The sequence below is a fragment of the Tenrec ecaudatus genome, chromosome 15 (genome assembly GCF_050624435.1).
Source record: "Tenrec ecaudatus isolate mTenEca1 chromosome 15, mTenEca1.hap1, whole genome shotgun sequence".
NCBI classification, from domain to species: Eukaryota; Metazoa; Chordata; class Mammalia; order Afrosoricida; family Tenrecidae; genus Tenrec; species Tenrec ecaudatus.
Window position 1 is genome coordinate 3,634,381 of NC_134544.1, and position 27,219 is coordinate 3,661,599.

The following is a 27,219-nucleotide window of genomic DNA, read 5'->3' on the forward strand; positions in this document are numbered from 1 at the left end:
ACTAGGCCCCCAGTCTGGGTGGTGGAGGATGCATTTGGGCACAACACACAACCCTAATGCTCACTCGTCCCTGCTCAAAAGCATACCGTCAAACCCATCTACAGTGTGATGACGAGGTAAATGTACCACCCAGCCCTTTTCGGACTGCTGAGAGCACTGGTTTTGAGTCGATGAAAAGGCTTCACCAGAGACACGGAGCAGTGACGATCAGCTGGGGTCTGCGGCCCGTTCCGAGTTACAAACGGTAACGAGCACCATCGTTTCTCTCTCCCTCGCTTGCCGAAACACCCCAAGAAGTTCAGAATCGGCATGAGCTGTCGCATTACAGAAGCACATCTCCTTAAACTAAATGTGGAATTCCAGTAATTGAAGTGATAAATCTCTCGTTTGTTTATTTATTTATTTAGTGGTGGTGCTTTTGACGAGAGCTCCGGTAGTAAATTAGGAAACATCTTCTGCTGCTCCATCCCAGTAAAAGCCTCCCCATTATCTCTTGTCTGTCACCAGGGACGGCAAATAAGGGAGGTGTCAATCCAGCCAGGAGGCGTCAAGTTTGGTGAGCGATCACTAAGGGAGGAGAGGTGGACTCTCCATTAACGCCGGCTAAGTCTGAAGCCCACGCCGCGCCGCTGCTTGCTCTCCCACTCTGCAGCACATCCCTCCGTGCAGACGCCGACTGCAGATCTTGGAGTGTTCCATGATTTTACTGCTGGCTGGTGCCACCTTGTTTCTCAGTGGTATATGAGTGTGACATTTCAAGAGGGAGAAAGAAGCCTGGTGTACCTGGGCTGGGGCGAGTAATTTCACACAGGCTTAATTCAATGACTGATAATGGCTCCTCCTGTTCTGTTATTGATTCTTCAGCTAAAATATTTATTGCTTTATAGTTCTCTTTTAAAAGTGTGTTGTGCTTTTTTCTCAGATCACACAAAAATACTCTTCAGATTATATTCCTTTCATATTATTCAAATGACAGCAAAATAACAGGTAAACATTGCCATTCTCTCCTGAAGGAGTCTGCTTCTATTGCAGAAACAAAGCACAAGCAAACCCGTTGCCCTTAAGTTGATTCCAATGGGCAGTAGCCGGTAGGACGGAGTAGGACTACTCCACAGAGTGGCTGAGACCAGCAGGCAGCCCCATCTTTCTCCTGAGGAACAGCTGGTGGGTTTGAACCGCCGACCTCTCTATTAGCAGCCCACTGCTCAATCCACTGCACCACCAGGGCTCTGATGAGATACACAAGAAAGAAACGTGTGACCTGCTACTGGAATTAAAACTCGGTAGCAGGGCACAGGTTTCTAAAGTGGACAACCACGAGATTTCCGCCTCACTGGTGTGGAACAGCCTCAAGCCCCCCACCCCCCCGGACTATCTGTCTATTCATGTGGAAGGTTCTATGCCATTCTAAGACAGGGGGAGGGGCCCTGTGAGGCTGTAGCACAGCAGATAAATTATTTTCAAGTTTTGCTTTCAACTTGGCTAAAACACAAGTCAAAGTACTTCAAATGTCAATGAGAAAGATTAATGCCGACAAAGTAACGCTGTCCCTTACCCTCAACACACCAAACTTCATTTATCACTCATCTGACTCCAGCTGCTGGCTCACACGGCCGGCGGAACCAGGATCTGACCACTTAGGAGAAGAGGCAGATCCCGGGCCCATTGATCTGGGAAGATAGAAGGAGGTGCAGCCTCCAGTGTTTTCATGAGAAGCAAGTTCAGGGAGCTGGGAGGAAGATGACGGCAGAGAGAAGGAGAGCAGGTAAGGCCTTGGCCTTGCACAGGGACACGGCTGGAGACAAAGACGGGGCACTGAGTGAGCATCCACCAGAGGCTGAGAACCAGTCCTTGCTGACAGCTTGAGAGGCGGGAACGTTTGAAGGTTACGCATGGGGACAAAGCACCTGCAAAAGGGACCCCAGTGGCCAGGCACTTGGCTGGGGCATCAAAGGTTTTGTTTCCTAAAACTCTTGACTCTCAGGGTCAAGAGCTCACTTTAGGAAAGTTCACTTTAAAGCCTGAAGCCAGTGGAGACACAGAGATGCAGGAGGTGGCGCTCAGCTGCACACAGCTGTGACCCCCAAGCTCCTATTCGCACCACCTCTGTCAGCCAGCGGTGACAACGGGGCAGGAAGGGCCAGGTATGCATATGAGGGGGTACCCAATAAAACCCGAATTCCCCTCCAAGTTCTGCATTTAAATTTTTATACAAAACAACCTTATCACCTTCAAAGTACTCTCCATTACACTTACTACATTTGTCAAATCTGTGATTCCATTCTTGGAAACATTTTCAAGCTCATATTTGGATGGTTGACTGCAACTCCCTCATTTTTTCCCTCACCTCTTTTATGTCATCGTATCGCTGTCCTTTCATGTCCCTCTGCATTCACAGAAACATAAAGAAGTCGCACAGAGAGAGGTCAGGTGAATAAGGTACATGGGGCAAGAGAAGCATGCTTTCTTTCTCCTCCTAAAAACTGGTGCACTGAGATGCTGGCATGAGCAGGCGCATTGTTGTGGTGACAAAACCAGTTCTGTCTGACACAAATCAGGGCTTTTTTGTTCCACCCTGTTATGCAGTGTTTGCAGAACTTCTCAATAGAAAGCTTGATTAACAGACTGACCCTGTGAAATCAACTCCAAATGCACTGTCTTTGATTTTACATGACAAGCTTTTTTGGGTGAGGTGATGATAGTGTCTTCTACCCTACCAGCTTGATGGAGGTCTGCTTTCTGAGTCATAAGAATAGCACCATGTCTCATCACCAGTAAGGACCTTGGGGAAAAAGTCTGGATTGATTCAGAACTGTTCTTTCAAAGCACGGCATGCTTCCACTCGACGCTTATGCCCTGCTCAGTCAGAACCCGAGGCATAAATTTTGCAGTGACCCTAGTCATTCCCAAATCTTTCACTAAAACTTGCTGAACCAAACTTCAAGACAGTCCAGATAATTTCCCCGTCTCTTTAATGGATCTTGCTAATGGTTTGCCGTCATTCGTTTGGGAAGTTGATGGACATCCAGAATGAAGTTTGTCATCAATTGACATTTCACCATTTTTTTAAAACAAGAAAACCCCTGGTACACTTGAGTTTTTTCCCATAGCTCTGTCCTTGTAAGCTGTGTTCAACACCACAATAGTTTCTGTGACATTTTCCCCAAGCAGGAAACATTTCACAGCCACACCCTGTTTTTTAAATTGGCCGTCCCAAAAAACAAGGTTTGAGTGAAACTGCTTTTATGAAAAAATTCATTGTGACCAAAGAGAACCTTCCCAGGAGATGCCACTGGGTACACTAACTCAGAGCCAGTTGCTCAATGCTCCCCTAGCTGGAAAAATGTGTACCATGAAAGCTCTGTTTGGTACCCCCTCGTATATTCGCGGCCCCCCTTCTCCCCCACACAACACTTGGAAGGGAACACATCATGTTACTGGGCAAGGAGGCTTAGAACCACAGACTCAGGGGACATCAAAGTCAACTGGTGTGACAGTCCCCAAAGACCACTGAAGACAAAGAAGAACTAACAAGAAACAAAGGCCCAGGGCTTTGAGGCTGAGTACAGGGATTCTCCGATGCTTGCTCACAGCCTACGGAAGGTGCAGCAGAGTTCAAGGAGACCTGACACGTGCAGTCCTGGAAACACTTTCTCAAGAGTTCCAGCTGTGCTGAAACAGGGCTTCCCCAGCAACGAGGAGCCGTTGAACACTGGTGTGGTGCACGCCTGCAATCAGAGTAGCAAAGACTGTGGGCTTGCTTCTACGCCCACCTGTAAAGTCTGGGGGGGGGGGGCAGGGGGAGAAAAGAAAACCTTCATTCCGTAGTTTAATCATGTTAAGCAATAGTGAATAATTGCTACCACAATCGGTTTGAAAACATTCTTTTCTGTCCTGGACTCCTTGACCATCATCTTCCTTTTACCGCACTCACCCCAAACCCGTATTCTCCTTGCTACCCCTGTAAGTTCATCAACCATGGCCCCATGATCTTTTGCACTCAAGTCTCCAGGAGCTGTCTGAAGTCCTGCACACATGGTGGCTGAATGAAGCCAGAAGCTCTGGCACTGCTAGTTCAAATACCAGCAGGGTCACTTGGGACGGACAGACTTCAGCAGAGTGTCCAGGCTTAGACAGAGCAGCCAAAGAAAAGTCTGGCAATTTACTTCTGAAAACCCCGTAATGAAGATGCTACGGAGAAGGGCAGGATAGATACCATGGAATGCAGAGAAGCCCCTGGGGTTAGAAGCCCCCCCCAGCCCCCCGCCACAGTGACGACAACCATAGAGACAACCTCCCGCAGCCATGAAGATGGTGGCCAGCCGGGCACCGTTTGCTCAGCTACAGACGCAGCAGCCATGGCCCCATGAGGTTTAGCTGACTTGGTGGCGGCCAACACTGCTGCCTGCGCAGCTGACTTGTAAAGTCTGTGCCTTGTGGCGTGGTGGAGCAGAGCGTTAGGGGACGTCCTGAGGGCCCTAAAGAACTCTAGCTTACAACAGTCAGCAGTCCCGTTATCCCCCCACTCCCACATTCTGGCATTCTGCAGCCTTAAACCAGGATACCAGCCCAAAGCCAACCCCACCGCTGGCTTTACAGGACAGGGAGAACTGCCCTGCGGGGTCTCTGAGGCTGCCATCTCTCTGGAAACAGACGGACACGGCTTTCTCCCTGGTCGCAGCCCAGTGTTGACCGCGTTGCACCACCAGGGCAGCGTCCTCTCCACTGACGGCACCTCACAATGCACTTCCCGTTCAACCTGCTTCACAGGCACAAAGCCGGGGACGTCTTTATTCTGGGCCACAGAACCTTTAGGGCTTTTCATCAGGCAGAGTCCAAGCACTTGCACTCTCGTCTCCGCTGCCATTTGAACTTGTCCTTGAGGGGGCAGGCAAACAACAAGGCACCGCCACATCAACCATCAAGCGGCAGATACGATCACAGTTCTGTTGTGTAGCACCGGCTCCCGGGAGAGAAAGGAGTCCTCCCAACCTCGTCCCACTGCTCACGAGCCCATCTCCTGGAATCGCCCACACGCCAGTGCGCCTATTTTTCTTTTTAAATCAAGCATTAAATATGCATCCTGACTCCCACATAGGCAGGCAAGCCGCAGCCCGGTAAAGTGGTGGGGCCGCCAATCACCAGCTAGACACAGGGAGCAGCGTGGAGGGGGAAGTGGCGGGAGCTGGGCGCCATCTCCCTTGGCCTTTGTGGTGGGTGGGCTCTTCTGATGGGAGTCCACGCCTGATCTTGGCTGGGCCTCTTGAACCATGCTGGCGTGAATCTGCAGTCATGCCGGCTTAATTTGGGAGAGGGGACCCTCCCCCATCACTGGCTCCTACAAACGCGGAAATGTTTAAAGTCACTGAGCAAAACCAGCCACAGGTGAACCCGGCCTTTACAACCCCTTGTCTACTGGGAAGGGAGGCCAACATTCGTATCACACAGCTCATCTGCAGAAGAGGGAAGGCTGTTTCCCTCTTCCTTGTTTTCCTGTGGACATTTCTGGAACGACCCGATCTCCCCAGGTGCAGAATTAGGCAGGGCTGTTTCAAACCGGTCTCTCTCATTCAGGAACATGCAATGTGCTTCAGGCGAATGTGTGGCCAGCATGTCAGTTTCCACCCAGAGATTCACACACAAACCCTTTTGAGATGTTTCTTGCGGCTGCCCGTCTTTGACCTGGGTTCCCCATGTCCATCTGTCCAGTGCCCTTGCCCCTTCCTGCCTTCTCACCTTTGTTTTGGGCAAAGTAGCTCTTCTGGCCTGTAAGGTGTTACTGTCTACAGACTACTGTTTGACTGACAAAGGCCCCTGCAGACCCTAGCGAGCGAGCAGTAAGTCTGATCTTCCCTAGGAATTTGCTTTCATCTACATCCCCCTCAGCTGGGTACTGCCTAGTTCTCCTGGTCTCCGTCTTCGGTGTCCTCCACTCGTCTCTGCTGTGGGTGGGAAGAGGCTAGTTTCTGTGTCTTCGATGGCGGTTGGCAAGCGTTCAAAGACCCAAAAGCTATTCAACAAACTAAGGTGTAACACAGTGGCTTTCTGCACTATGTTCTGCCAACGGATGAAGATGTCCTGAGCCTGGGATCTTCCGTCGTCTAGCCCGGGAGCGTGGTCCCACAGGTGCCCCCAGTGCACTACTACATATGCAAGTGTCCATGCAGCACATGCGCACGAACAACTACGCAGCAAGGCCCATAACCACACCTACGCATGCACAGAGCTGCAGCCTCATGCCGTCCCTTTTGCACAGGGCACTTCCTTGCTTGCTTAAAGCACCTGCTGATGACGATCAAGGACTGCAGCCCTCAGTATGGGTTACGACTCACTGTAAGGCACAGCAACCCAAACCTTCACAGCTGACAATAGATACCATCACGGTAAATGGAGACGAGATTGAAGATGTCAAGGATGTCGTCTTCCTTGGATCCACAATAAATGCTCATGGAAACATCAGTCAAGAGATCAGGGGACATTCTGGATCAGGTAAATCTGCTGCACAAGACCTCTTTCGAGCATTGAAAAACAAGGATATTACTTGGTATGGTTGGTGCGCCTGATTCAAACCATGGTTACTTTCAACGGCTTCATATGCACTTGAAAGTCGGACACTGAATAAGCGAGGCTGAAGCAGAATGGATGCATTTGGATTGCGGGGCTGGAGAAGACTATTGAAAGTACCGTGCACTGCTGACAGGACAGACTGAGGAAGTATGGCCGGAGTGCTCCTTAGAGGCTAGGGCAGCGAGACTCCGTCTCACACACTTGGGACATGCAGTCAGGGAAGACCGTCCCTGAAGGACATCATGTTTGTTTGGAAAAGCAGAAAGGCAGCAGGAGAGGAAGACCCCCAACAAGGCGGACCGACACAGTGGCTGCAGCAATGAGGCCACGCACTGTGAGCACGGAGCAGGATGGCGCAGTGGCTTGTGCTGCTTCACATGGAGTCTGTGGCGGAACTGACTCGGTGGCACCCAACAGTAACAATGCACCTAAAGACATTTTTACCAACGTTTTACAGGGCGATTACGAACTCTTCCTTAGAGGATGTTTGCCATTGGGCATAATTCATAGTTTCCGCTTATAAACCTTTTCAGTCTGGACGGATATTTTCTTGCTCTGTCCCCTTCTCAACCACTTGGGTTCCTACTGTTTGTCAGCTATGGTTGAAGTGAGCACTGCCGGCCATGCCATCAGCAAGGGCCGGCCTCCGAGGGCCCACGTGGATGCCGGGGAACCTACAGCTCGCACGCCCACAGCATGGTGTGCTTTGCACTTACTCACATGATTAATTCCATCTATAGCGATTGATCTGAAGGCAAAAAGCGGTTGACAAAATCACGGGTCCCACAAAATATTCACAAGAGCATGCGTGGGTGTTCCTGCAGCCGCCCAGGGGCAGTGATTTATGGGCACGTGTGGGGAGATGACGGTCTCTGTCTCCCCTCCCGTCCTGTGGAGGAAACGGAGGCTACACACAGCAGCTGTCTGAGCAGGTGGGCTGCCCACGAGGCCCAGGCAGGCTCCCACAGGCTGCCTCCCACCAGCCTCCACTTCCTGTCAGGCTAGCCGGGGCTGGCTGTGGCTGATAAGGACTCTGCACTGGGTCAGGATATAGAGAGTGGCCCACAGGGTGCTGGCTTACGCACTAGGCACACCTGCGACTTCTCTATCACCAGGTCCCGTGAGGTCTTTCTCACAGGGGCTGGTGAGACTGGTCCACAGCAGAAGGCTGTGAGGATTGCAGGTGACACATAGGGACAATGTGCAGCACAGGTAACAAAGGGGCTGGCAGGCGTGGCTCCTCACATTTTGGGCCTGACCAGGGCCACACAACCTACACAGCCCTGGCATAGGTTTAGCAGCGACAGGGACCCGCTCACTGCTTCAGTGACACGGGGTTCTGCTGTGGGTCCTGGGGATTTAACTGTGGGCAAGCAGGGCTCTGTAGTGAGTTCTCGCTCTCATTTGTTTCACTAACAGCTCCCACAAATCTCTACACATCCCCTATCACCTGTGCAGATGTCCTGAACATTCTGCACTGCAACTGACGGGAGGCACCGAGAGCTCTCAGGAAATAAATGGCACGGGTCTTTCCCTCAGCAAATCTTCAAGGCAAGGGGAAGTGACTGGGACCTCTTGGAGGCCGGGTCACAGTTCTCCATCTCTCCCAGCAAGTGCACACTTGGGGTCTGGGCACGACTGTGGACAGGACCAAAGACGACTTCAATGAACGGCTTAAAAGGACCTGGTCCCTCCCAACCCATGCTTCCTCTGGCTTTCTAGCTCACCGGGCTGCGGGTTCCCTGTCGTTTTTCTTCTGTGTGCCAGCCTACGTCACCAACTGTAGTCTGTGGCTTTCCCTTGTACTGTGACTTGGGTGACAGTTTACACAGCAGATCTGTTTCCATTCTGCCATTCACACACATTGTGTCATCTCAGTGACAGTAATCCCCACACGGTCACATCACGGATCCACTTCCTCCCTGTGCCTCCTTTTCCTTTCTCCACCCTTCTGAACGTTGTCCTTGGGCCAATGCTTCCTGGCTGATCTCAAAGGGCTCATTCTCCCGGGGTGGCTGGCTTCCCTGGGGCAACTGTTTCCTCAAGTGTGACCAGGGGCCATAGTCTTGAGGGTCCCCCCAGTCTCCTTCAGACCAGGATCCTGGTCTGGTGGGATTTGGCAACAACTACAGATTTCACGGCTCGTTGATAAGTTTAAATTAAGGAAGGCTAGGGATTAAATAAAAAAAGAAAACGAGCAAGTAAGATTTGACCTGAGTATGCAGTAGCAGAAAAACTGGTATGATAACTTTCAGTTATAAAACTTTGAATACTCTGGGAAGGAGACTCAGTACAAATTTCTATTTTTAAATACAATCAGTTGCCTGAATCACATATACTCTCGTCACCTCTTTTCCTTGATTAGAAAATTCAGGCAGGTGGAAACCTTGTGCCACCAGAAACAACTCCACCCCCCTACACCCTCACCCCTGCCCTGAAGCACGAGCCATCAGGACGATCTGAAGCAGGGGATGGTAGGGGCACGGGGTAAATGGAAACGCACTGCTATGAAATCACAGCCACTTTTACTCAACAGAAAGTACAGCTGCGCAGCTGCTGTCCACACTCCCCACTGCCCAGGTCGGAAGTGTCCTTGTCAACGCTCTGAGTTTAAGGGGCAGCACGGACGCCTGAGAGGCGCGTGCAGGCCTGCAGGGTTTCCCAAACAAAGATCCCGTGGAAGCACCAGCGCTGCCCTTGGAGAGTGAGCAAGTCCACTGTTGTGACGAAAAAGAAGTCCTTGGCATGGCTTTCAGTCCCCTTAAAGCTTGCTTCCTAAGAGGTCCCTGTGGTGGTCCTGGGTCCTTTGAGAAAAGCTATCAGGCCGACCCCTGTGGGATCCCCAAAATCCTTCTGAGCTGACCTGTCTTGAAATTAACGGGAAGCTGCGGTTTTAATGGTCACCCCACCCACCCTGGCGCTCCTCCCACGCCCACGCCGCACTTAGAAAAAGCACCGTCAGGACGCTCAGTGAACGGCTTGGAGGACCCCCAACTGCAGAGACATGCTTCAGGATGCTTTGTTGGGAAGCAGGCACGTAGCAGCTGCAACCCTGCTCGCAATGCCTTTTGGACCCGGCCTCGTATATCAACTTCCTGAAGATGGATGCTGTGAGAGGGAAAACTTTAAGGGTGGTGTAAGTCCACAAGTAATCAAAAAGCACAGGAACTTGAACTTGAGCCTGGCACACACTAGTAAATCAGTCAGTACATGGCAGTGGCCTAACTCAAGGGGCCTTGGTCACCTCTGTCATTGCTTCTAGCTTTCTCCACTCAGTCACTCGCTCTTCCCATCTAAGTGGATTAAATGCTTCGGGACCTGCTTCAGGCCTGTCTCCTTTCACTTCCGTCCTCTTTTCCAGTGTGGACAATACGGAGAGCGGGAAAGGGTGACCTGGGACAGAAGGCGTCCATGAGCTTTGGTCCCAGGAGTTGGCTTCACCCGGGAGAAGCCGGACAGACTTGTTCTAGCAGTGTGCATTCAACCACTTTTATTTTAGTACATTTTAAATATATGCAAAGAAGGTAATACAATGAATCGTTATACTCCTCTGTACCCCTGTCTAGGAGTTAGGAAGGTCAAGTGATCTCAGTGATGTGAACACCTTTCAACAGTGCCCCACAGTGCAAGTCCTTTCTTGCTGGCCATTTCTGGAAAATTATTTTCTTCACCTTCCTGATTCACCTGGTAAAAGAAGTTATTTAAGTATATTATCCCCACTCAGCTAGGAACTGAGTTACTTGAGCAAGGATGTACACAACTTTAAGTCTTTCTAAAGCAACTAAGGTACAAATAAGTTTGTTACGGTCAGTGGGAGACTGTCTGGAGATGAGTGCTGTGAGCTGGGGGACTCTAATTTCACTGATCTACTGTGTGCTCAACAGAGAGCTTGACAACTTCCCCACCTGCCACTTCTGTAAATTCAAGTATGGAGGTTTCTGATAAAAGGAAAAAGAACCAATTATAAACTAATATGAGTGTTTCATACAGTGGCTCTCAACTCTGAAGACCAGCTGTTCGATCCTACAGGCCACTCCTCAAGAGAAAGAAGAGGCCGCTTGTGCCTCTAGAGATTTATAAAGCCCTAGAAACCCAACAAAGGGTCTGCAAGACTTGGAAATCAATTCAGCGGCAGGGGGTTTGGTTAGGGAGCTCTGGTAGCAGTGTGTTCTGTGTTGGGTCAGAAGTTCAAGCCTATTAGCTGCTCTGAGGGAGAAAGACGAGCTTCGCTGCTCTCATAAAGACGTGGGGCCTAAGCGCGTCAAAGAGGCAGCTTTATTCTGCCCTGCCGCATCGCTGTCGTCAAAACGACTGGCTGGCTAGGAGCGTGGCTTTGGGGGAAGGTCCTGTGGAACTACACTTTTCTGGAACACACACTGAGAAACAGATTGCTTGGTAGTTACGTATCAGCAGGTACAATTTCGTTGGAGCCCAAGTTCCCTCGGGGCCCATTTTAAAGATAGCGTTGTAGGTGACCCCTAACATGTCGATGGGCTCCCCACTGTCTAAACTCCTGAGCAAGACACGTAAGCAGGGCCTGGATGGACTTCACCATTTCCCCCCAGTTTAACTTTCTAGGCTCATCTCCTGCCACCCCATCGTCTTTGATGAGTCACTCTACGTATTTTGAGCCTGTGGATTTCTACGAGTTAGTTGATCTGCTTTTTACTTATCCCTCTCTGATCAGAGAGAGGGAAAATAAAGCCATTCATTCCTCTCCTCAAAAAACACCCTCAAAATCCAGTTCAAAGAGCCAAAGCATAGCTGGCGTCCGAACAGCTGAGGCCGCAACCTTGGTGCAACCCAAGCACAGGCGTCTCTTCTAGGCTCACAGAGACACAAGCTTCCACACATTAAAAAACAGCTCACGCAGATTACATTCTCTGACACGGTGCAATGAAATTATAAATCAAAAAAAGAAAAATACAGAAGCCCAGCAAGGTACAGGAGCCATGCAGAATTACTAAGTAAATGAAAAGGGAACTAGACAAAATTTACACCTGTAGAATTTTAAACTAGCAAAACTCGTAGGCTGCAGCTATAGCACTACTTTTAGGAAACTCCAGAACCCCGGTTGTTGGTGTCTTTATAAGACAGTACAGTAGGGAGCTGATAAAATATTCAACTTGTTTGAGAAAGGAAAAAAGACAGGCAAAAAGTAGAAAAGATATATATTAAAAAGATCAAAATACACGGGAGCGTGTCAACAAAGCAAAAAGCTATTTTGCTGAAACAAACACACAAACAAAAACCTACAGACACTAACCAATCCCTCTCCAGGAAAGGGATGCAAGACTGGGCAAAAGCAGCAAACGAGCTCACTGGCAGGCCCTCAGCACAGCTTCTTGAGAGCGCCCACAATGCCATGCTGAATGGTTTACGTGGGTAAGCTCTGTCTACTAACTGGAAGCTTCCAAAGGTGCCTTGGAAACCAGGTGGACATGTGTTTCTTTCTGGAAGCTCATAGCCTGGAAAATACCAGGGAGCAGCTGTAGGCCGGCACACACGGGGCCCCAAGGCAAATGAAGGACACTGGGCTGGCTTCAACACATGAAAATGTACTGAGTTCTAACGGAGAGTTGGAATGCCGGGAACCCTACCCTGGAGGGACCTTACAGGCTTAGCCACCCTGTGTCACCAAGTCCGACTCGACTGGACAGCGTGAGTTTCCCTGAACTCCGAGTCCCAGTGAGCCACGGCCCAGCGCAGTGACCTACAAGGCTCACACGTGTGGGGACGTCACACACTCGCCGAGTGTCCCACTTCCTTGGGGGCACGACCTACCTAGCCAGAGTGCCAAGGTCTATGAAGACGTAATTCCAAGTCCACGTTAGAAAAGAGCAGTGGGAAGGGGCGGCCACTTGTTTTAAGGGTTCTATTTATTTAAAGGAAAAGCACTGTTTTCTGTAGCATAGATGTGGGTGTGCTATCATGTTCAAGTACATCCAAAGCTCTGGTAGTCTCAGACACAAATGAGCAATCTCTGTCCCTGGTCCAATCTCATTTACAAAAATGAGGGGAGTGGGGCAAACCTCTGTTAAGGAAAAGATAAGCCAACGAAATATGACCTTCATTACCACCACCAAGTCTGGGCTGAAGCAGCTGTCTCCTCCCTGCCTGCCCTTCACACAGGACCCCTTGCATGGAACCGGGAACGGAAACAGCACATTTTTCTGTCTCAGAGACCAGTAAGGCAACAGAAACAAAACATAATACAAAAATGAAAATCCAGGTATAGGAATTATGCGTCTCAAACTGAATAATTATTTCTGTACCGCCGTAAAGCCTCTCTGGTAAGCTGTGCATCTAAAGCTCATCGGACTGCCGAGGGGGAAACGCAGCCCCATCCATCACCCAGCCACTTGACAAATACATTCCATAATAGAAGTTTATTTTTATGGGAGGCTGAATCAAGGACTTTCCCATGCATACAAAAACTTGTCAAAATTATTTATGAGTCTTGCTGAGACACACAATATGTCATATCAAACTCCTATTTTCCTTCCCAGCACAGACTGTCAATATCTCGGCTACTATCAATAATGTGGAACACCGCTGGTGGAGGCCCCCAGGACTCGGAGGTCACCGGCCAGCCCCGCCTGCTGCCAGCTGCCACCGCCACACCCACAACCTCCCTCCCCCTACTAGGTGTGGGTAACGGGAGGAGAGGCACCTGGGCACGTCCAAAGGCTGGGCAGCACCAGCAGAAATGGAGAGCCAAGCTGGAGGTTGGTGGGACAGCAGCGGTGCAGCATGCCAGTGGTACCGTTCAGGCCTGCACCCAGCACAGGCAGCCCTGCTGCAAACCAAGGCTGCACAGTATGCCCCAGTGGATTAGCTGGAGGGGGGAGAAATCTGCTTCACAAGGGTCCAGCGAACGTAGCCCTGCCCACCCTAAGGGTGCCCTGGGAAGCACCGCTTGCCAAGGTTACAAGGCTGCTTCCCCTGGGTGGCCCATGATGCACTGGCCCTGCTCCCACCTGTTGCCACCCCCCACAGGGGGGACACTCACTGAGAGTTGACAAGGTGGCGGGGAACACTTCCGGCTACAGGTACAGGTGTGCTTTGCAGTCCTGTGGGCAATGGAAGAGCCAGGCCTCCTGTCAGAGTGAGGCCCGGAAGCAGTCCGAGCAGGAGTCCTCATGGGGAACTCCCCATGGTCTGTGGTGGGAGCTATGTCTGCCGAAGCCCCACGAATTGACCAACAAGCAGACATACCTGGGCCACACTGGTTGCTAAGGGCTGGCTTCCCTTTTCCACAAAGACAGACAGAACAGTGAAACCTGCCACACCTTGACTGCTGCCACTTCCTCTCCCACTGGGGGGCAATGGGAGCAAACAGGAGCCGCTAGACCTGGGGCAGGTGTTCTCTGTTATCCTGCCCGCTGCTGAACCCACTGCGTGGCCGTTTCTATTCCCCCGGATCCTGAGAATTGGGTCTAGATGGTTCTACAAAGTAATCAGCAGACGCCTGTAACGCCTGGCTACACTGACGTGCATGCACCTCTGGAATGACTGGCCTTGCTGCTGACTGTCCCTGGGGTGCTGAAATGCAATAGTAGGAAAACAGGCTGAAGGAAGCTGCTTCTTCCTGTCGAAACACGACAAGGAATAATGGGGATGGGAAAAGGGAGGAGAAAGGGACTGTTTTATAATAATTCATGTCCCTGGACTTCCCAGTATTTTAAAAACAAACTCTAAACGCTATGCAGAGTCGTATCCAAGGCTAGAGAATGTGTCCAAGAGGCGCAGTCTAATCCTACCCATTAATCAGACAGAAATAGACTCTGTGAAGGAAAGAGGGCAGCAGAGCGATCTAGCAAGTTCTGAGTTGGCCCAGAGCTCAGACAGATGTGGCCTGAGAACCTGGAATCCTCCTCTTCATACATGTGCCCCAAAGGCCTTGTTTGAACATTAATGTACAATGATAAGCAATCTTCAGGCGTTCAAAGTGATTATGCAAAATAAGAGGAATACGCTCCTGCCAGTATTTAGATACCATCATGAAAGTCCTATTTTTTCTAACCCAAAGTAGTGAATGGATATTGCTGGGCCAAGGGTGACCACTCTTTCAGACAAGACACGTGACATAGGACTCCAAGGAAGCAGTCATTAAGGCTACCTGGGACATGCCTAGTACCCTTCCCTGGTACCCAGACAGGATGGGGAGCTGGGGAGGCACACACACACACACACACACACACACACACACACACACACACCTCACAATTAGTCTGGGTACTTTAGAGAAACAAATCTACAGAAACTCATGTATAAGAGAGTTTTATATAAAGAAAACATCCCAACCCAGTGCTGCCCAAGCCCACAAGTCCAACATAAACCCATTAACCCATATGTCCAACACCAGTCCACAAAGTCCTCCTGCATCTCACAAAACACACACGATGACGCCGACTGCAGGAGGAAAGCCGAGTCAGTGAATGTGTAAGCATTTCAGCTCTGGCAGGAGTCTCCACACGGCTGCTCCAGCATTCAGGGCTACATTGTGGTAGGTCCATGTGGCTTCTCCTCAGGGATGTCTTGTGGGAAGTCAGCCTTGCAAGCTGAAGCAGGGAACTGGCTAAGACAGCCGTACCTGGTCTGACCATCAGAAAGCAAGAAACCCAAGAACTAGAAAGGCGAGGCTTACCGAGCCATTTGTCCCTCCACCCTTCAATTAACTCCACATGTGTTTATCGGCCAGGTTGGCACAATAAACTAACACCTCCACCCCCCTATTCCCCCACACACCCAGCCACTGAATCCTTGGTCTCTTTCCTGGAAAAGAACAGGAGGCTGGGAGAGCTGGTGCTGAGCTTGCGGCCACACAGATGTGGACGAGTGAGAAGCAGCAGCAACTTCTGAAGCAGGGGTGGGACTGGTCTCAGGGAGACTGCTGGCAACAGCAGGCAGCTGGGACCACCCTCTCCTTTGCTCCCTTTCTCCCTGCTGCCCCCACCCCCGCCCCGGGGCAGCCTCTAGAGTAGCAGTGTGTGGGGGTGGCAGTTTCATGTTCTCCCTCTCATTCCCACGTGGAAGCCCGCTGTCTCTACAGCAGGGGACCAGGGGCCAGGCAGGTGGCATCTCTCATTCCACATGGACTCAGTCCAATACCCACGCCAGAGCTTTTCTGAAGGTCACGGTGTGTAGTCTGCCCCCACAGCCTGGCTGGCTGTCTCTCCTGAGTACAGCTCCCCCTCCACTCGCCGGGTCTGCGCCCCTCTCCCACTGCCACCAGTGACCGGGATGGCGGTGACAGACAGAGGGCCTGGGACAGCGCACACACTAGTTGATGGCCCACTGATGGGCCAGGCGTGGTGCTCCCTCCTTGGCTTCTAATGCCAGTGTGTCGAGTCACCTCCGACCCGATGCGTGGAGGCCCTCCTGCTGGGGCCAGACACGCATCACTACAGGAACACCTCTGGTGCTGGCGCTAGCTTTGTGAGGCAGCGGACATGCTTGCTTCAGGAGCTGGCACAGTGGTTAAAGTGCTCGGCTGCTATCGCAAAGGGCTATGGCTCAAACTCACCAGCCACTCCGTAAGTGAGAGGTGCCATCCCATAGAGATGGCGGTGCTGGACCCTCCATGGGGCAGGTCTACCCTGTCCTACAGGGTCGCTGTGAGCCAGCACTGACCCAGCGGTGTGGGGCCGGGGCGGTTTTATTTGGACTCACAGGCTCTCAGCACGCGGGGAAGCAGCCAGGAAGAGCTGAGCACTAATCTGGACCAGGGGACTCAGGGGGCTGCAGTAGTGTGCAGAATGCAGAACCTACACACAGAGAAGCAGCAGCAGGCTTGGCTGGAGGCTAACGGTGACGATTTTCTGGAAGTACTGCTGCCTCAGCCATCTTACAGGGGGGGGGGCACAGTGTCCTGGGGGAGGCAGAGCCTGGCTGAGGGAGGTCAGTGGTCGGGGGACCCTCTCAGAGGCCAACAGGAACGCACGCATGCATTGCATCCAGTCCCCCACAGGGCCACACCCAGCCCCCTCCGTGCACCTGACATGAGGGGCTACCCACGTGGAGATCGCCCTGTCCTTCTTTAGGGCTTCATCAAGCTCTTGTGACCGCTCGGGAGCTCACCACCTGCCCTGGACCCCAGCAGGCCAATGGCAATATTCCCCTGAGCAGCCTATGTCCAACCGGAGCCAGGTCATCAGAGTGGCAAGGTGGACCAGCGGTCATTTTAGCCACGGTAACCTGGTCCGTTTTTCCGGGTACGCTGAGCTCATCAAAATATACTGCCTAGATGGCTTCCTATAAATGTATGCTCTTCATGGGTATCATGGCATGAAACCACTCTCTCCCATCCTATTAAGACATCTTTATGAGATTTCAGCTCATGACTATGTTTTATATAACGACTTCACGATGAGACATTTTATTACGGAGGGCTATCACCTTTGGGAAAAGTCATCTTTAGAGATGTACGGGGTGGGTTGGTGACGCGGAGATTTTTCTCTCCCTCAGGAATGTGCCCTACACGGCGGCATGAGTGGGAAGAGAGGAGAAAGCATCCCTTAGATGAACGCGGCCAGGCAAATAAACCAACAGTGAGGAACCCAGACACCTGTGTCTTGCAAGTGTTCGGCCTGAGAACCACTGCCGGCAGAAGCATGCCTGACGTGTATGTGTGGTGTGTGGAGGTCCAGGAGGCAGTGCCCTGGAGGCAGGCACAGTAGGAGGCCAGGGGCCTTTTGGGGCAGCGGGCAGGAGAACACGGCATACCCGAGAACTGCCCTGCAGCATGCTAGCTTCCCCTTCAATGAGCCTAGCTAGGACAATCAAAGTCTCCTTCGCATCAAACGCACTTCAGTGGGAAGACGGTGTTCGCAGCGGGGCTCCCTCATATTGAGAATGAAGATCCCCACTCTGAAATCTCAGTACGGCAGAGCCCCCTGAGTCAACCGCCGTGCGCATACTAGAAGTAAGACGTCACAAGTGAACCCGAGTCACTGGCGGGGGAGGACTCGGTGAGAGCCCCTTAAAGAAAGAGAGGAGAAGAGGTCAAAGGTGGGTGGGTGGGGCTCTGGAGGGTGGAGGGTGGCTGTGAGGAACAGCCACAGAGGAACCGGAGCATTCTGGAGCTGCCTGTGACATTAGCCACATGAAGCATTACATTGTCACTGTTTAGGGGACATCTGGCCTGGCCGAGGTCACCCAGTGGGTCAGCCTGGCACAGAGTGGGGCAGGTCACAGGCCCTGTGGTGTCCACAGCAGCACAACTCCAGGTGGGATAAGGGAAGCTTCTGAAGTTTACAAGAATGCCATGCTTCCATGTAAACCAAGCCATCTGTGCACAGGGCTGTCCCGTCACCATACGCGCTAACTCTGCGCTGATGGGCTGGGCCTCAGGAAGAAGGGAACGTCAGGGTGGGAGATTCCCTGGGTGTCAGGCCAGGTGCACTAGAGACACCAAACCAGAGACACTCATATGTGTATGAGAGAGCTTTATATCGAAGAGCAATTGTAGATTGAGAAAACATCCCAGCTCAGTCAAGTTCATAAGGCCAATATTAGCCCATATGTCCAATACTAGTCCATAAATTCCTCTTCAGACTCACACAACCAGCACACACAATGCTGCCAATTGCAGAGAGATCCCAGACCTGAGGTGAGAAAGTCCTGTGGGTCCAATGGGCTCCAGCTGCCACCTGTGTGGCTCAATGTGGCATCAATCAGGCTGTGACCTGATTGACAGGTTAGACTCCACACCTTCATTCTTTTTACACATTGGCATAAAATTGTGTAACTACTATGCTCCCTAATAGCCAGCACACAACCTGGCCTGTGAAAGCCAAGCGGATGAAGTACGGACTGATGCAGATGCCACAAAACCCGCGCAGACCTACTCACGGCCAACTCACAGTGACCAGGGAGAGCAGGGGAGACTCAGCCGCCCCCTCGGGCTTCCCAGGCTGCCCATGTGGACGGGGAGAGCAGAAACTCTCGCCTGTCTCGGTAGAACTCCTAGTGGGTTTGAACAGCTGCCCACACAGCCCCTGGACAACAACAGCGCGTCAGGGAGCACCAGCTGGTCAGAAGGAGAAAGAGGAAGTCCAGCACTTCATGACCCTTGTATCTACACTCAACCCCCACGGGGCAGCAGTCAGGGCGCGGATGATGGGACTGCCTGGGCAAATCTGCTCCCTAAGAGCTCTTTCCAGTTTCAGGAAAGCAGAGATGTCCCTTGGATGCCATCGCCTCATCAGCAGGCAGCGCTGGACAATGGCGGGGAGGAGTGAGAAGCATCAATGGGCCTGAATGCGGCGCTGGTGCAGAAGAGGAACAGACCACGGCCTGCATAAAGAACGTGCAGTCTGTATCGGACGAAGAGAAGACTGCCCATCTCGCTCCTGAGACCTAGGTCGTGGAGACTTTGTCTCATGCACCTTGGTCGCGCTGTCAGGAGGGGACGTCCCTGGAGAAGGACGGGATACTTGATAAAGCAAAGGATGGTGAAAGAAAGGACAACCCGCAGTGAGACTGACTGACACAGTGGCTGCAACAGTGGGCTCAACCGAAACACAGCAACAGTTGGGAGGCAGGGGCAGGGCTAGGCAACGTTCCGGTGCGCCGTACACAGCATCCCTGTGAGTCGGAACCAACCCAACGTCACTCAGCAGCAGCAGCCATGGTGCTGGGAGCCATGGAGGGGTTCTGGCCCACAGCGACCCCTTTACGACACTGCGGGGTCCGATGTCGTCCTCATAATTGGTCCTAGACTTGAGCCCATTGCTGACGCCACTGCCTGTGTCAATCATACGCAGGCCCTCACTGAGGGCCTTCCTCTGTTCCTGCTGTCCCTCCACTTTTACCAACCATGATGTCCTTCTCCAGGGACAGGTCTCTCCTGACAACAGGTACACAATACGTGAGCGATCCTTGCCTCCAAGGGGTATGCTGGCTGTACTTCTCCGAGACAGATCTGTTGTTCATCTGGCTGTCTGCGGTGCTTTCAATATCCCTCACCAGCAACACAGTGCAAATGCTTCCTCGGTCCTTCTGATTCCGTGTCCAACATTCCATGCCCTGAGGGCACTGAAAAGACCACAGCTGGGTCAGGCGCACCTTAGTCCTCAAAGTCACCTCCCTGCTTGTCAACACTCCGAAGAGGTCTTGTGACACAGCAATAGCTTTACATGAAAATGCTCTTTATTTTATGGATCAGCGGAGAAAACAATTCTGCTCAGCACACCGTGGGCCTGAGTAGAGGCCAGCAGCACCCCATCACGAGAGAGAGCAGGGGCCGAGGGGAGCCCCTCCTCTGAGGACAGGGCACGCTGAGACGTGCAGAGGAAGGAGGATCTAGCCTTTGGGCTTCCCTGCTGTCTGAGGGGCACAGAGAGACACTGCAGGCAGGCAGGGGAGGGAAGTAAGGATGGCAGCTCCAGGGGGCAGCCAGTGACTGCGGGAAGCCCTACTCCCCTCTGACGCTCCGTCTACCGGGCTCCAGAAGGATGTGCCTGCTGCTGTGACAGGGACCCAAAATCTGAAAACACGCTGGCTGGTGTTGAAATTCAGCTGGTGCGGCTGTGATTACTGGGGGAAAGGACCACAATGGTTGCCAGGAAAAAAAATCCCCAACCTACCAACCGAGGTTGATTTTCACTGTGATTTCTGCCCTTTCTCCTTGTAAGGACACTACCTGCCACCTGTGCAAGTCACCTGGGCAAACACTTCCTCCGCTCCCGCCTGAGCAGGCGACGCCCACGTGGGGCTAACACCGGCCCCTAATTGTCAGTGCGCCCAGCCCTGAGCCAGATCACTCGGCGAACTGTAGTAGTGATGGGCTGGTTATAAATTGATAATCTAAATTAATTCATTCAAGCAGAAATCGATTTTGTAACTCCTTGAGAGCTTGTAATAATGCTTACCTCCCACTGCTAGCTGCGATCTCCGTTTCATAAAGCTGGTCGGAAACAGCTGGATTCAGGTGACCTGCTAGCTCATTAAATCTGCTCCACGTTCCTCCTGGTAAATGATATTAAGCTGAAATGTCCTAACGTTGATTTTTTTCCCTTTAATTTTATGACAGAAATAACCTAATTTGTAACACAAAATAACAATCTCCTTGGATTACTCTGCCTTGTTAAAATATTTTATGCATTTTTCATTTACACAAAGGTAATGGAAAAACACTTACACTCTCTGGTATTTAAACCACAAGAGATGTGTTACTGAGAGCCGGTGAGCTGCAGAAATGAGCGTCTCCTCATCGCCTGTACTTTACATCGGTAATAAAGGCGGACAATTCAATTCGTCGGTTAGTAAATAAAGTGTGATGGTGATTTTATTTCCTTTTCCCGGCACTGCCAGAACTAAAATCAGATTGCTGTTAGCGTTCATTCAGAAACAGGACCGGTCCCTCCTCCCGCCTTCCTTCTCTAACCACCATGTCTCCTGCTCATGCACACACGTCAGAGCCTCGGCCTTAGCACCCTGTGAGTGGGACCCAGCACCGCACCGCCTCCCCGGGGTGCTGCACCCACAATGAGACTGGCGGGCGCCACTGCCCACGCCCATCTGTGACCACTGCACCCACTGCTCACGGCCCCTCTTACGACACCACCAAACGAGCACAGCCAGGATGTCAGGGCACACGGCTAGTGCCCATCGCAGCACCACACGGGCCTGGTTCCCTTGACCCCGACCCGGAGGTTGAGCATACCCTAGGGAAAGGAGAAACCCCAGGTTCTGTGCTCCTTGCGTGTGGGGAGGGCTCCTCAGGAGGCATCCACAGAAGCGGAGGGCCCCAGCACCACACCCGTCAGTCAGAGAGGACTTCTCCAAGAGGACTCCTTGCTTCGGGGACGTCACACAGGCTGAACGCCAGGAGGGTGCACACAGCACAGCGTCACTGCTACATCTGTAAACACTTGATGCGGAACCAAACCCAAGGCGGCATTTTCTTCCCCGTGAGGCCCAGCCCCAGAGCGGGATCAGACTAGATGGGGACTTGCAGAAGGAGCTGACCGACAGCAGTGAGCTCCTCAGGCCAGGGGAATTCCAAAGAGACAATTTCCACAGAGTGAGAGAAATTCAGAACAGACTGAATGCCGGAAAGTGGCCGGGCTCGCCAGTGGAGAGAGATGGCGGGGGTCTGGAGGGGCCCCCCACAGAGTAGCCTCAATTTCAGGCCTGGAGAAGACTCACTGCTGTGGCCCCATTTTCAGGTAACCAGCCGGGGGGACGGGGTGTGGGGTGTGTGTGGGGTGTGTGTGTGGTGGTGGAAGATGGCACCGTGAACACAGCCCACCCCAGAAGAACCACCAGCCCTGTGAGAGCCAAAGACAGAGTTCAGAGGGGCGTGGGGCAGGAAACAGGGAGTGGAGGGGTAAGGAGGGCACGCGGTTGGGATGGCAGTGAACGCAGTACGCTCGATTGTTAGACCTGGTGAACGGAAAACTAAGATTTGCTCTGTGATCCTTTACCCAACTCACAAGAAGAAGTTAAAACAAAAACAAACAAAACTCAGAGACAAATAATTTGCATGCCAGTAGTTAACAGATTTTCAGTACACTAAGAAATAGCCTTACAATCTTTAAAACAAATTCTATAACAATCGATCTCTATTTAGACCTCAAAATGTAAACAAGCAAGCCATTAGCCGCTCCGAGTGTTTGTGGACAGCAGTTCCCTAACTCAGAGTGGCTGGTGTGGAGAGACACAGGGAGCAAGGTGGCGGTCCTAGTTCCTGGTCAGGGTCTGAGCCACCCTGGCCAGAGGGGGCCCGGTCCTGGCTCTCCTGCTCCGCCGCCTCCTCGTGCCTTTACTGTTGCTCTCGACAAGGGGGAGCCGCTGTGCTTCCCTTCTTCTTACCATCCTTGCGCAGAAGCAGGAAACACCAAGGTTGGCAGTAGACTTGTTAACAACCTGTGATATGCAGGTGGCACGCAAGGAAGACTTGAAGCACTTGCTGATGAAGATCAACGACGGCAGCCTTCAGTATGATTACCCCTTGGCACCAAGAGACAATGTCTGCACAATCAGACCCGTAAGCAACACCCTGACCAGCACAGCCGCCACGGAGGCTGTCAAGGCGCCCGCTTTGCTTGGAGGCAGGAGGCAAATGACTCACCGCCTGCACTGTGGGACTCTGCTGCCAAAGACCCTCCCAGGGCGCGAAGGGCACCTTGGGGCGAAGGGGCCAGACCCAAGCTACAGTATTCTCAGTAACTCTGTATGTATGTGAACGCCGGGTAGCGACTAGGGAAGACTGCGTAAGACGTGAGGCATTTGGAGACCATTTGAAGGGCCACGGACTGTCGGGAGAACAGACAATCTGCAAAGGAGGAGTAAGATATCGATGCTAAATCCTTCTGTGACTATTCCCAGCTAATTTTTCCACAGTAAATTCAATAATTTTCAAAAAGTGTCTGGACCCCATTTGGTCCTTGTCTCTTATGCTTCGTGACCTTTAAATGTGACATAGTTTGAGTCACTGAAAAGTGGCAAGGAAAGTACAAAGAGCTGCCACCCCACTGTTCCTGCGGGCGCCTCATTCAGTGCCCGTCTTGGTCTGGGTGCCGCAGGTCTGCTCCAAGGAAGCTGTGTGTTTCCTAGTGCACATTCAAAGCGAGGGTTACATATGCTGCCTGCGCTCGATGGTGTTGGGGGCTAACCACAGCCGCCAGTTCAAAACCACCATCTACTCTGAGAGAGAAAGACGAGGAGGCCACGTCCTCCCATGAGATGTTACCGTCTGGGGAAGCCACAGAGCCAGCTCTACTCTGTGCTAGAGGGTCACTAGGATACGGCACCAACTCCTCGGCCATTGAACAATTTCCACGAGTTTGTTTCAGCCTCCATCAAATTTCTTAAAACCGATTTAATTCACATAAAATCTGCATCCACTACATGTACAGTCTGGCTCATTGAGTTCTGACAAATGCTTATATCACAGCCAAATGCTAATGCCCATTGCCCGCCCCCCTCCCCCCGCCCCCAATACTTTCTTCAGGTTTCCCACTAGTGATCCAGGGAATTAGTACTGGTCAGGATTGCCCATTACAGCTCTTAACCTCAGTGGAACCATGCAGTACACACAGTACTTTAAATAGTGCACTCCCCGGACAAACCAGACCTTTCTCACTACGCATCTGGTGGGGGGCATTCGGCTTCGTTCAGGTGTGTACTTTTGCACCTCGGCAAGGTCCTAGGAGTCTAACTGCTGGGTAGCACGATAAGGGAGCACATGTTTACTTTTGTAAGAAACTGCGACACTTTCCTAAACGGGGGGCCCTTTCACAGTCCCACGAGGCCTGCCTGGCAAGGCCAGGTGCCCCCAGCCACCCATCACTGTGGCCGTCCTCTGCATTTCCCTGATGACCGGTGAGGCGTAGCATCGCTCCATGTGCCTTGGGGTACTTGAGTCTCTTCGTTGAGCTGTTGGATTTTCTCAGTTGTGTCTCTTCTTAAGGTTGGGCTGCAGGGTGAATGTGGTGCATCATGGATCCCACCCCGGCTCTGTATGCATCTGCAAACTACCGTCACATGAGGTTGAGGTAGAAGAGTGAGCCTTGGACTACACTTGTCCTCACAAAATTGTGAGACAGATGCACCCGAAGGCAGGAGAGCCTCCTGAGGGAAAGACGGCACGAGGTACACCTGCATTCACTCTGGAGACAGGAGCCAGCAGGGCCCTTCTGGGACTTGAAGAACTAGTGATGTGGGATGCCAGCGAAGACATGCTGCAAGTTAAAAAAACGGGCGAAAACACTGACCACAAACCTCAACTTTTTCCGTAATGTCTACTGAAAGTCCATTAAGGTAGGAATAAATTTTGGGAAATGTTGAATAATAACTGTGTTTAATAAATTCAGGGACTGATCTTAGCTATTGATTTAAAATTAAAAATATAGATGCATATGCTTAATGGTCCTAATCCATTTTGGGGCAAAAATTACTATCCCTGACTTGTCTTTACTTCACCTGAACAGAGATGAAAAGAACCTTAAAATAAAATGGTCTAATTGCTATGAAGCTGCATTTCTATAAATGTCCTTGATGTTGAAACACCGAAAGGCTCTAGTTCTGGCACGAGCATCCGGCCAGACACCTAGGTGGTGGTTCCTGGCGGGCAGGGTTAGGGCCATGGTTTCCTGGGGGTTTCCCGCTCTGAGGTCCTTGTGGACTGTCTGGGGTCTTAAAAGCGTATTAAGACCAATTACTGGACAAACAAAGGAAAGAAAAAGCGTGGCAAAGTGCCTCCGTGAGCCACTGTTTGCAAGGAGACCAGAGAACTAGAAGGAGCCTGGCTGCCATTCATGCTCACTGTGATCAGAGATTCCACAGAAAAAGCATCATCAGAGGTGGGGGTGAAAGCAGGGCAGAATTTCAAGTTCACATGGACTCCAGACTTTCTGGAGCTATGGAGGCAGGATGAACCTCTGAATCACTTCCCTGAGGTACTCTTGGAACCTTAAGCCAAAATCCACTCCTGAAGTCTTCTCTAAACAGACAACAATCTTTCCAAAGTGACAGCAGCAACCAGAAGCAGTCGGTGGGAACCTTGGGGATAGTGGGTTTATGTTCACAGTGGGAGACCATGCAACTTGAAGTGTGCAATCCGTGTCACTGGCGTGGAGAGACTGTTGAACTGGTGTTTGCTTAACTGGCACGGCGCCCTAGCTGCACACTGGTCACTGTCTCAGGTGCTCCTCAGCCTGGGTTCACACAGGCCAGTCCAAGCACGAGCTGGCTGTGCTGCCTGCAAATGCCCAGGGGCAGTGCCAGCGCCGCCCCATCCATCTCTGTGGACTGGCAGCGCAGCAGCGCCCCTGACGTATCTGGGCCATCTGTGTCCTGCACACAGGGGCGAGACAAGCAGGCCTGGGCTGCCCGCTCGGGCTCGGCAGCTGCTCTGCAGCACACTGCACGCAGGAACAGATTGGGTTCCACCACGGGGCACCTTCCCATCCGCGGGCTCAGCGAGGATGGCCTGCCAAAGTCAGGAGCGGGCGCGCTTGTCCGGACCGGCTTCTGTGGGAAGAGTTAGTGCGGCCTTCACGGGTGTTCCCAGGAGCCCCGCCCTGCACGTCACCCTTGCTAAAGTGAGTGCATAGGGAGCTCCTCCTGGCAGGGTCAGCTTGTGGACAGATATCTGTGGAGTGAGCAAAGGCAGGCTGGCATGTTCAGGAAAGCCTGGCAATTCTGTCGCCTTGAAGAGACAGAGACTTTGGCGCTGCACGCCGGTTTCCAGTGGTTCACAGTGGACAGCCAGGGACTGTCGTGGGGAGAACTGAAAGGGGAGGGGTTACAACAGACAAAAGTTTCTTCAGTGACACAGATTTGTTCTAAGTTTTCCAAGGCCCTTGGAAATGACTTCATCTGACCCAAACCAATCCTGTCCAACCAGGTGGAGGCACTGTAAATTTAGTAAGCACACCTGGTGATGGGCTTACAGAAGGAGTACACACAAGCCCATGTAGGGAGCACCTTCTGTTTGAGGACGCTAAGCCCCTATCACCCCAGTTTCCCCAGGCTTCACCACAACGGACTGACTGCCATTCCCCCAACTGTAGTGTCAGGCAGAGGTCTGAAACCTTCTCTCCCCAATAAAGACTACTTTGCAATCTAGCAATGCACGATTTCTGAAAACCCTAGGCAGTTCACACACACCCACAATACAACAAAAAACCCACCAAAATATTAAGTGCCTGATTTTTAAGAATTTATAAAACAATACCATATTAATAAGTATATGAAAGAAAAAAATCAGAGCAAGAAATGAAGTACCACAGAATGGCATCCAACCTGCGTGTCCTTTTTCTCATGTGAAGAAGTACAGCTCCTGATGCTTAGGAGCCCCGGTGGCACAGGGGCTCACAGGCTGGGCTGCAAACCGGTACGCTCATGTTGTGAAACACCAGCGGCTCCTGGGGAGCAAACAGAGGCGTTCTGCTCCCATGGAGGTTGCCGGGGCAGGTCCAGTCTCTGTCCAGAGTGGCCATGGAGTCGGAATCCATTCGATGGCAGATTTGGGTAAAATATCTAAAATACCAAGCTCTTAGCATTTCCCCAAGAAATGACGGGTCCGTTTCTTTCTGCCTGCACCTGTCCCAGAGTGTTTTTAGACGCTTCGGTCCAGATGCCGAGACGGCTGGCCTGAGTGTGCAGCTCGCTGAGCCTTGACAATGCTTAGCGCTCCGGAACCCACGGCAAAATCCAGGTGGTCCCCGGCCCGGTACGCCAGGTGCTACCTCTGCCTGAATCTCAGCCATCACGGGACTGCTGTGTGTGCCTCGGGACTGGTTTCTGAGTTTCACCTGAACGGAGGCCGCAGTTCCTGTTTGTGACACTCAGGATATGTTGTGGTTCATCCACGTAGCTGCCGAATCCAGTCAGCAGTTCAGGCCCTTATCCCACCAAGTACCACTCCCCTGGCCATGCCGTTTATCTGCTCACTTCTTGGCGGATTTCGAAGTCTACTGAAATGGCTGGGAGCACTTGCGGACAAGTCTTTTCACCCCCTTTGGGTGTGTCCTTGGACACGGGTTACTTGGGCATGCTTAATTTTAAAAGGACTTGTTGAGCTGTGCTTCCACAGGGGCCACAGCACTTTACACCCCTCCCCCCACAGCCCAGCTCACAAGCTGGTTCTAGACAATCGCACCATTGGACAGGGCTTCCAAGTTTGGGTTTTTCTAG

General features: G+C 51.9%; 1 protein-coding gene across 2 annotated transcripts in view; it reads right to left on the reverse strand.

The window, feature by feature from the left end:
- ZNF407 (zinc finger protein 407) overlaps positions 1 to 27,219 on the reverse strand; it is a 379,519-nt gene that overhangs the window by 35,872 nt on the left and 316,428 nt on the right. The window contains exon 9 of one of the 2 annotated variants that reach the window (XM_075533278.1): positions 20,445 to 20,541. The exons of the other annotated variant lie outside the window; for it this stretch is intronic. Coding sequence (XP_075389393.1) covers positions 20,445 to 20,541 — 97 coding nt within the window. The remainder of the gene's footprint in view (positions 1 to 20,444; positions 20,542 to 27,219) is intronic. 2 annotated transcript variants of the gene reach the window in all.